Source organism: Bombina bombina, chromosome 6 (genome assembly GCF_027579735.1).
Source record: "Bombina bombina isolate aBomBom1 chromosome 6, aBomBom1.pri, whole genome shotgun sequence".
NCBI lineage: Eukaryota > Metazoa > Chordata > Amphibia > Anura > Bombinatoridae > Bombina > Bombina bombina.
This window is the reverse complement of record NC_069504.1, coordinates 61,671,991-61,682,202: the sequence shown is the minus strand read 5'-3', so window position 1 is coordinate 61,682,202 and position 10,212 is coordinate 61,671,991. Positions and strand designations below refer to the sequence as shown.

The following is a 10,212-nucleotide window of genomic DNA, read 5'->3' as shown; positions in this document are numbered from 1 at the left end:
TCGAAAAACTCTGCATCGATCCGAGCCGAATTTTTCGATCATGCACATATCTACTACTCATTTTGCCTTCTTTTCATGTCAGTTACGAAAATTGAGCAATTTCTAATTCTCAAAACCCTGCTGCATGTCTGTCCCTAACTGGCTTTATCTGATAACCACAGAAAAACTATTTACTCAATACTAACTTTATGACAGTGACTGGGCTTATTGTTTGTGGAATAAAGTCCTCCAAATAAGGCAAATGGAGGTGGGGTTTGGCTTTTGGGAAGAAAAAAAAATTGCAGTAAAAATGATGTTAATTTGTTTTAAAAAACATGAAGACTTAGATATGTTATGTTATTCTATAGCATGACACTGTGCTTACTGTCTCCAGATAGCAAATAAATATGTGGCCTACAGTTATTCTTTTTCAATTGATAAATATAATCATAGACATACCCATTTCATTCATAACACAGAACAGGCAAACACAGAAATAACCTATTACTTCCGTGTGAGTGATCTTCAGCAGACATAATAAGTTAAAGAGGACTCCTTGTTTTTATATTAAATAAATGGATTTACATTTAGCTGCATATTAATAGGATGACAGTCATAGAATATTTGCACTGGCACCATTGTATCTACACTGGCATGCTTGCTTGGCAAAAGGAACTCTTCTGTTTGACTGAAATATAATATTAAAAGCAGTGTTCTCCACAGAAGACGTTTCCAGGCATGTGGTATTATCAATTAGCCAGGTGGGGGCAGTGTAATACTATAACATTTTCTGTCATCTATTTATGTTACTTAAAGGGACAGTCAACTAAAAAAAAAGTTATTGTTTAAAAAGTTAGATAATCCCTTTATTACCCATTCCCCAGTTTTGCATAACCAACACAGTTATATTAATATACTTTTTACCTCTGTGATTACCTTGTATCTAAGTCTCTGGAGACTGCCCCTGATCACATGACTTTCTATTTATTATATATTAATTTGCATTTTAGATGTGTTGTGCACAACCCACGGGCGTGAGCACAATGTTATCTATATGGCCCAAATGAACTAGCAGGCATCTCCTTTTGGGAAAAGCAAGTAAAAAAGAATGCGATTAAAGAGACTGTCTGTAGTTGCTTAGAAACAGGTAGAAAGTTAGAGGTGTAAAGATTATAAAGAATATTAATCTAACAATGTTGGTTGTGCAAAGCTGGGGAATGGGTAGTAAAGGCGTTATGTATCTTTTAGTGCTGACTGTCCCTTTAAAGGGATATGAAACCCAATCAGCAAGCGCTACCCAGGGTGCTAAACAAACAAATGGGCTGGATACTAAGCGTACATTCCTGCTTTTCAAATAATATACCAAGAGAACTAAGTAAATGAAATGAATAAAAGTAAATTAGAAAGTTGCTTAAAAGGGGACAATCAACACCAAAATTGTTATTGTTTAAAAAGATAGATAACGCCTTTACTACCCATTCCCCAGCTTTGTAAAACCAACATTGTTATATTAATATACTTTATAACATTTAAACCTCTAAATTTCTGCCTGTTTCTAAGCCACTACAGACAACCTCTTATCACATGATTTTTTATTTGCTTTTCACAAGATGAAACTGTTAGTTCATGTGGGCTATATAGATAACGTTGTGCTCACGCCCGTGGATTGTGGCAGACACTGCACTAATTGGCTAAAATGCAAGTCAGTAGATGAAAATAAAAAGTCATGTGAGCAGGGGGCTGTAAGAAGATACTTAGATACAAGGTAATCAACAGAGGTAAAAAGCGTATTTATATAACCGTGTTGGTTATGCAAAACTGGGGAAAGGGTTATAAGTCATTTTCAGATGCACAGTATCTATGGATGCAAAGAATCCCACCTGTGCCAATATAAAATGAAAATAAGGTGTATATTTTCCTTCTGCCATTGATCATAAAACACTCACTCAAGGTAAAAACGAGCAGGAAACAGTTTGAGACTATTATATAAAATGGTAAATTAGGAGTAGTGCAAACAACTTTGCAATATACTTTCATTATTAGTGAAAAACATGTAGCTCCGGATGGACCTTGCAATGCAGCTCAATCATTTGAACCTGCAACAGTTTTAAATCCAATGCTTCCGAACCTCTGAGGTAGCAGATTAAATCCCCCCCGGACTGATCTTACTAGGGCACTGGTCTTCAAACCTGTCCTCATGCATCCCGAACAGGCCAGATTTTCTGTATTATGTAGAGTGAGTGATGGTTAAATAACCATGGCTACTAGTCAGCTGATTATTTCTCCTGTGCTCTAGTTCATATATCATCAAAATCTGGCCTGTTAGGGAGGTCTGAGGACAGGTTTGAAAACCAGTGTACTGGGGTGATAAACTAGCCCTGCTATCACACAATTGGTTGTGCAAGATAAGTGGGCGGAGCTGCACAAATACAGACAGCATTACTTGCAATCCCAGGGCAGCAGGTTCCCCGTATACGAGTAATAAATCTGCCCTTGTATTATTGTCTCCTTTTCTTGTAAAAACTATGTTTTACAGTAACTAATCAATCTAGCAAGTAATTTTATAGGTATATTAGTCTATAGGATTTAGCATTAGTGTTCTCCACAAAAAAATTCTGCTTTCTGTGTGGGGGTAGCATATAAAAATATATTTCCTGTTATTAATAAGTGTTACTTAAGCTATGCAAAGCTCAAATTAATTGCATAATTTAACAAATTGCTTTAATGATAATCTGTCCAACTATCATTGAATACATTTAGTATTAGCTTAATATTGTCTTAAATATCAGCCAGTTGGCCCGTAAAAGCATTCCCAATTCATGCACAGTACCTTCTTGAGAAGAAATGAAGAGAGGTAAGTAGTCCGGGATATATTCCTTTCGGTCCTCAACATCTTTACTTCCTGATGGAGGAAACTGCAGCACATTGTTTTTGCTGACTGGGAAGGACGGGATCTGATGTGGGAAAGTGACTGGTTCAATATTGTGTATATAATCTTCCAGTTCATGGAGGTTTACCCCCATCAGCTTGAAGGCCTGACCGATATCGTCCAAAACTGGATCCGTACGGCCATCTGACAAAATGCAAAAATTCAACAAAATTATTTTAGACATGAACTCTATCAATTCAATCAACAAGCAAACCATCTCACCCAGACAGTACGGAAAGGTAACAAGAAGCAGGATATCACAATAAATTACAAGCCCCAGATCTACATTCTCTGAATAGTAGAGATCATGCTGGGAATCTCCATGAATTGCCAAATTCGACCTAGAGACTGCACATTTTTGCACCAGTATCAATATTTTTGAGAAGCCTAGTGCGTGATGTGTGGCTGAGGGAGGGGCTTGCTGTGCCTGGTGTGGGTGTGTGGCTGAGGGAGGGGCTTGCTGTGCCTGGTGTGGGTGTGTGGCTGAGGGAGGGGCTTGCTGTGCCTGGTGTGGGTGTGTGGCTGAGGGAGGGGCTTGCTGTGCCTGGTGTGGGTGTGTGGCTGAGGGAGGGGCTTGCTGTGCCTGATCTGATGTGGGTGTGTGGCTGAGGGAGGGGCTTGCTGTGCCTGATCTGATGTGGGTGTGTGGCTGAGGGAGGGGCTTGCTGTGCCTGATCTGATGTGGGTGTGTGGCTGAGGGAGGGGCTTGCTGTGCCTGATCTGATGTGGGTATGTGGCTGAGGGAGGGGCTTGCTGTGCCTGATCTGATGTGGGTATGTGGCTGAGGGAGGGGCTTGCTGTGCCTGATCTGATGTGGGTATGTGGCTGAGGGAGGGGCTTGCTGTGCCTGATCTGATGTGGGTATGTGGCTGAGGGAGGGGCTTGCTGTGCCTGATCTGATGTGGGTATGTGGCTGAGGGAGGGGCTTGCTGTGCCTGATCTGATGTGGGTATGTGGCTGAGGGAGGGGCTTGCTGTGCCTGATCTGATGTGGGTATGTGGCTGAGGGAGGGGCTTGCTGTGCCTGATCTGATGTGGGTATGTGGCTGAGGGAGGGGCTTGCTGTGCCTGATCTGATGTGGGTATGTGGCTGAGGGAGGGGCTTGCTGTGCCTGATCTGATGTGGGTATGTGGCTGAGGGAGGGGCTTGCTGTGCCTGATCTGATGTGGGTATGTGGCTGAGAGAGGGGCTTGCTGTGCCTGATCTGATGTGGGTATGTGGCTGAGGGAGGGGCTTGCTGTGCCTGATCTGATGTGGGTATGTGGCTGAGGGAGGGGCTTGCTGTGCCTGATCTGATGTGGGTATGTGGCTGAGGGAGGGGCTTGCTGTGCCTGATCTGATGTGGGTATGTGGCTGAGGGAGGGGCTTGCTGTGCCTGATCTGATGTGGGTATGTGGCTGAGGGAGGGGCTTGCTGTGCCTGATCTGATGTGGGTATGTGGCTGAGGGAGGGGCTTGCTGTGCCTGATCTGATGTGGGTATGTGGCTGAGGGAGGGGCTTGCTGTGCCTGATCTGATGTGGGTATGTGGCTGAGGGAGGGGCTTGCTGTGCCTGATCTGATGTGGGTATGTGGCTGAGGGAGGGGCTTGCTGTGCCTGATCTGATGTGGGTATGTGGCTGAGGGAGGGGCTTGCTGTGCCTGATCTGATGTGGGTATGTGGCTGAGGGAGGGGCTTGCTGTGCCTGGTGCCTGATCTGATGTGGGTATGTGGCTGAGGGGGGCTTGCTGTGCCTGGTGCCTGATCTGATGTGGGTATGTGGCTGAGGGAGGGCTTGCTGTGCCTGGTCTGATGTGGGTATGTGGCTGAAGGAGGGGCTTGCTGTGCCTGATCTGATGTGGGTATGTGGCTGACAGAGGGACTTATGGCAATTCAGTAATTCTATTTGCTGTTAATATCTGCAATTGCTATATATACATTATTATAGTTGTGATGAATACTAGTTTGTAAAAAACAGTTTACAAGATTGTCATTATGTGGATAGTGGTACCTAAAACGTCTCTTGATTTTATATCACTTAATACATCATTCTGAAGTATTTAAATACAATAGAATTGCATGCTTAACAAACACATAATAAAAAGACAAAAAGCAAAAACACTTGTTTTGCTTATTTTCTGACAAAACGTTAGTTCAATTTTACTCTGCATCATGTGACAGCCATCAGCCAATCACAAAATGTATATACTGTGAATTCTTGAACATACTCAGTAGGAGCTGGTGCCTCAGACAGTGGCCAAAATGCAAGTCAGTCAAAAGCACTGATATAAGGGGGCAGTTTGCAGAGGCTTAGATACAAGATAATCACAGAGGCATAAAAAAAATATTAATATAACAGTGTTGGTTATGCAAAACTAGTGAATGGGTAATAAAAGGGATTATCTATCTTTTTAAACAATAACAATTCTGGAGTAGACCGTCCCTTGAAACGCTAGGATTTACCAGTGCTTTAAATAAAAGGGGACTTTCAGTAATGAAGAATAAAAAAAACTTCATGCTAAAAACATAATTTATGTAAGAACTTACCTGATAAATTCATTTCTTTCATATTAACAAGAGTCCATGAGCTAGTGACGTATGGGATATACATTCCTACCAGGAGGGGCAAAGTTTCCCAAACCTTAAAATGCCTATAAATACACCCCTCACCACACCCACAAATCAGTTTAACGAATAGCCAAGAAGTGGGGTGATAAGAAAAAAAGTGCGAAGCATATAAAATAAGGAATTGGAATAATTGTGCTTTATACAAAAAAATCATAACCACCACAAAAAAGGGTGGGCCTCATGGACTCTTGTTAATATGAAAGAAATGAATTTATCAGGTAAGTTCTTACATAAATTATGTTTTCTTTCATGTAATTAACAAGAGTCCATGAGCTAGTGACGTATGGGATAATGACTACCCAAGATGTGGATCTTTCCACACAAGAGTCACTAGAGAGGGAGGGATAAAATAAAGACAGCCAATTCCTGCTGAAAATAATCCACACCCAAATAAAGTTTAACAAAAAACATAAGCAGAAGATTCAAACTGAAACCGCTGCCTGAAGAACTTTTCTACCAAAAACTGCTTCAGAAGAAGAAAATACATCAAAATGGTAGAATTTAGTAAAAGTATGCAAAGAGGACCAAGTTGCTGCTTTGCAGATCTGGTCAACCGAAGCTTCATTCCTAAACGCCCAGGAAGTAGATACTGACCTAGTAGAATGAGCTGTAATTCTTTGAGGCGGAATTTTACCCGACTCAACATAGGCAAGATGAATTAAAGATTTCAACCAAGATGCCAAAGAAATGGCAGAAGCTTTCTGGCCTTTCCTAGAACCGGAAAAGATAACAAATAGACTAGAAGTCTTACGGAAAGATTTCGTAGCTTCAACATAATATTTCAAAGCTCTAACAACATCCAAAGAATGCAATGATTTCTCCTTAGAATTCTTAGGATTAGGACATAATGAAGGAACCACAATTTATCTACTAATGTTGTTGGAATTCACAACTTTAGGTAAAAATTCAAAAGAAGTTCGCAACACCGCCTTATCCTGATGAAAAATCAGAAAAGGAGACTCACACGAAAGAGCAGATAATTCTGAAACTCTTCTAGCAGAAGAGATGGCCAAAAGGAACAAAACTTTCCAAGAAAGTAATTTAATGTCCAATGAATGCATAGGTTCAAACGGAGGAGCTTGAAGAGCTCCCAGAACCAAATTCAAACTCCAAGGAGGAGAAATTGACTTAATGACAGGTTTTATACGAACCAAAGCTTGTACAAAACAATGAATATCAGGAAGAATAGCAATCTTTCTGTGAAAAAGAACAGAAAGAGCGGAGATTTGTCCTTTCAAAGAACTTGCGGACAAACCCTTATCTAAACCATCCTGAAGAAACTGTAAAATTCTCGGTATTCTAAAAGAATGCCAAGAAAAATGATGAGAAAGACACCAAGAAATATAAGTCTTCCAGACTCTATAATATATCTCTCGAGATACAGATTTACGAGCCTGTAACATAGTATTAATCACGGAGTCAGAGAAACCTCTATGACCAAGAATCAAGCGTTCAATCTCCATACCTTTAAATTTAAGGATTTCAGATCCGGATGGAAAAAAGGACCTTGTGACAGAAGGTCTGGTCTTAACGGAAGAGTCCATGGCTGGCAAGATGCCATCCGGACAAGATCCGCATACCAAAACCTGTGAGGCCATGCCGGAGCTATTAGCAGAACAAACGAGCATTCCCTCAGAATCTTGGAGATTACTCTTGGAAGAAGAACTAGAGGCGGAAAGATATAGGCAGGATGATACTTCCAAGGAAGTGATAATGCATCCACTGCCTCCGCCTGAGGATCCCGGGATCTGGACAGATACCTGGGAAGTTTCTTGTTTAGATGGGAGGCCATCAGATCTATCTCTGGGAGCCCCCACAATTGAACAATCTGAAGAAATACCTCTGGGTGAAGAGACCATTCGCCCGGATGCAACGTTTGGCGACTGAGATAATCCGCTTCCCAATTGTCTACACCTGGGATATGAACCGCAGAGATTAGACAGGAGCTGGATTCCGCCCAAACCAAAATTCGAGATACTTCTTTCATAGCCAGAGGACTGTGAGTCCCTCCTTGATGATTGATGTATGCCACAGTTGTGACATTGTCTGTCTGAAAACAAATGAACGATTCTCTCTTCAGAAGAGGCCAAAACTGAAGAGCTCTGAAAACTGCACGGAGTTCCAAGATATTGATCGGTAATCTCACCTCCTGAGATTCCCAAACTCCTTGTGCCGTCAGAGATCCCCACACAGCTCCCCAACCTGTGAGACTTGCATCTGTTGAAATTACAGTCCAGGTCGGAAGAACAAAAGAAGCCCCCTGAATTAAACGATGGTGATCTGTCCACCACGTTAGAGAGTGCCGAACAATCGGTTTTAAAGATATTAATTGATATATCTTCGTGTAATCCCTGCACCATTGGTTCAGCATACAGAGCTGAAGAGGTCGCATGTGAAAACGAGCAAAGGGGATCGCGTCCGATGCAGCAGTCATAAGACCTAGAATTTCCATGCATAAGGCTACCGAAGGGAATGATTGAGACTGAAGGTTTCGACAGGCTGTAATCAATTTTAGACGTCTCTTGTCTGTTAAAGACAAAGTCATGGACACTGAATCTATCTGGAAACCCAGAAAGGTTACCCTTGTTTGAGGAATCAAAGAACTTTTTGGTAAATTGATCCTCCAACCATGATCTTGAAGAAACAACACAAGTCGATTCGTATGAGACTCTGCTAAATGTAAAGACGGAGCAAGTACCAAGATATCGTCCAAATAAGGAAATACCACAATACCCTGTTCTCTGATTACAGACAGAAGGGCACCGAGAATCTTTGTGAAAATTCTTGGAGCTGTAGCAAGGCCAAACGGTAGAGCCACAAATTGGTAATGCTTGTCTAGAAAAGAGAATCTCAGGAACTGATAATGATCTGGATGAATCGGAATATGCAGATATGCATCCTGTAAATCTATTGTGGACATATAATTCCCTTGCTGAACAAAAGGCAATATAGTCCTTACAGTTACCATCTTGAACGTTGGTATCCTTACATAACGATTCAATAATTTTAGATCCAGAACTGGTCTGAAGGAATTCTCCTTCTTTGGTACAATGAAGAGATTTGAATAAAACCCCATCCCCTGTTCCGGAACTGGAACTGGCATAATTACTCCAGCCAACTCTAGATCTGAAACACAATTCAGAAATGCTTGAGCTTTCACTGGATTTACTGGGACATGGGAAAGAAAAAATCTCTTTGCAGGAGGTCTCATCTTGAAACCAATTCTGTACCCTTCTGAAACAATGTTCTGAATCCAAAGATTGTGAACAGAATTGATCCAAATTTCTTTGAAAAAACGTAACCTGCCCCCTACCAGCTGAACTGGAATGAGGGCCGTACCTTCATGTGAACTTAGAAGCAGGCTTTGCCTTTCTAGCAGGCTTGGATTTATTCCAGACTGGAGATGGTTTCCAAACTGAAACTGCTCCTGAGGACGAAGGATCAGGCTTTTGTTCTTTGTTGAAACGAAAGGAACGAAAACGATTGTTAGCCCTGTTTTTACCTTTAGACTTTTTATCCTGTGGTAAAAAAGTTCCTTTCCCACCAGTAACAGTTGAAATAATAGAATCCAACTGAGAACCAAATAATTTGTTTCCCTGGAAAGAAATGGAAAGTAGAGTTGATTTAGAAGCCATATCAGCATTCCAGGTCTTAAGCCATAAAGCTCTTCTGGCTAAGATAGCCAGAGACATAAATCTAACATCAACTCTAATAATATCAAAAATGGCATCACAGATGAAATTATTAGCATGCTGGAGAAGAATAATAATATCATGAGAATCACGATTTGTTACTTGTTGCGCTAGAGTTTCCAACCAAAAAGTTGAAGCTGCAGCAACATCAGCCAATGATATAGCAGGTCTAAGAAGATTACCTGAACATAGATAAGCTTTTCTTAGAAAAGATTCAATTTTTCTATCTAAAGGATCCTTAAACGAGGTACCATCTGACGTAGGAATGGTAGTACGTTTAGCAAGGGTAGAAATAGCCCCATCAACTTTAGGGATTTTGTCCCAAAATTCTAACCTGTCAGGCGGAACAGGATATAATTGCTTAAAACGTTTAGAAGGAGTAAATGAATTACCCAATTTATCCCATTCCTTAGCAATTACTGCAGAAATAGCATTAGGAACAGGAAAGACTTCTGGAATAACCGCAGGAGCTTTAAAAACCTTATCCAAACGTATAGAATTAGTATCAAGAGGACTAGAATCCTCTATTTCTAAAGCAATTAGTACTTCTTTAAGTAAAGAGCGAATAAATTCCATCTTAAATAAATATGAAGATTTATCAGCATCAATCTCTGAGATAGAATCCTCCGAACCAGAAGAGTCCAAAGAATCAGAATGATGGTGTTCATTTAAAAATTCATCTGTAGAGAGAGAAGATTTAAAAGACTTTTTACGTTTACTAGAAGGAGAAATAACAGACAAAGCCTTCTTTATGGATTCAGAAACAAAATCTCTTATGTTATCAGGAACATTCTGCACCTTAGATGTTGAGGGAACTGCAACAGGCAATGGTACATCACTAAAGGAAATATTATCTGCTTTAACAAGTTTGTCATGACAATTATTACAAACAACAGCTGGAGGAATAGCTACCAAAAGTTTACAGCAGATACACTTAGCTTTGGTAGATCCAGCAGGCAGTGGTTTTCCTGTAGTATCTTCTGGCTCAGATGCAACGTGAGACATC

General features: G+C 41.0%; 1 protein-coding gene across 2 annotated transcripts in view; it reads right to left on the bottom strand.

The window, feature by feature from the left end:
- Positions 1-10,212, bottom strand: part of TAF3 (TATA-box binding protein associated factor 3) — a 398,541-nt gene that overhangs the window by 347,893 nt on the left and 40,436 nt on the right. For both annotated transcript variants that reach the window (XM_053716436.1, XM_053716437.1), the window contains exon 2: positions 2,810-3,052. In XM_053716436.1, the coding sequence (XP_053572411.1) occupies positions 2,810-3,052 (243 nt within the window). The remainder of the gene's footprint in view (positions 1-2,809; positions 3,053-10,212) is intronic.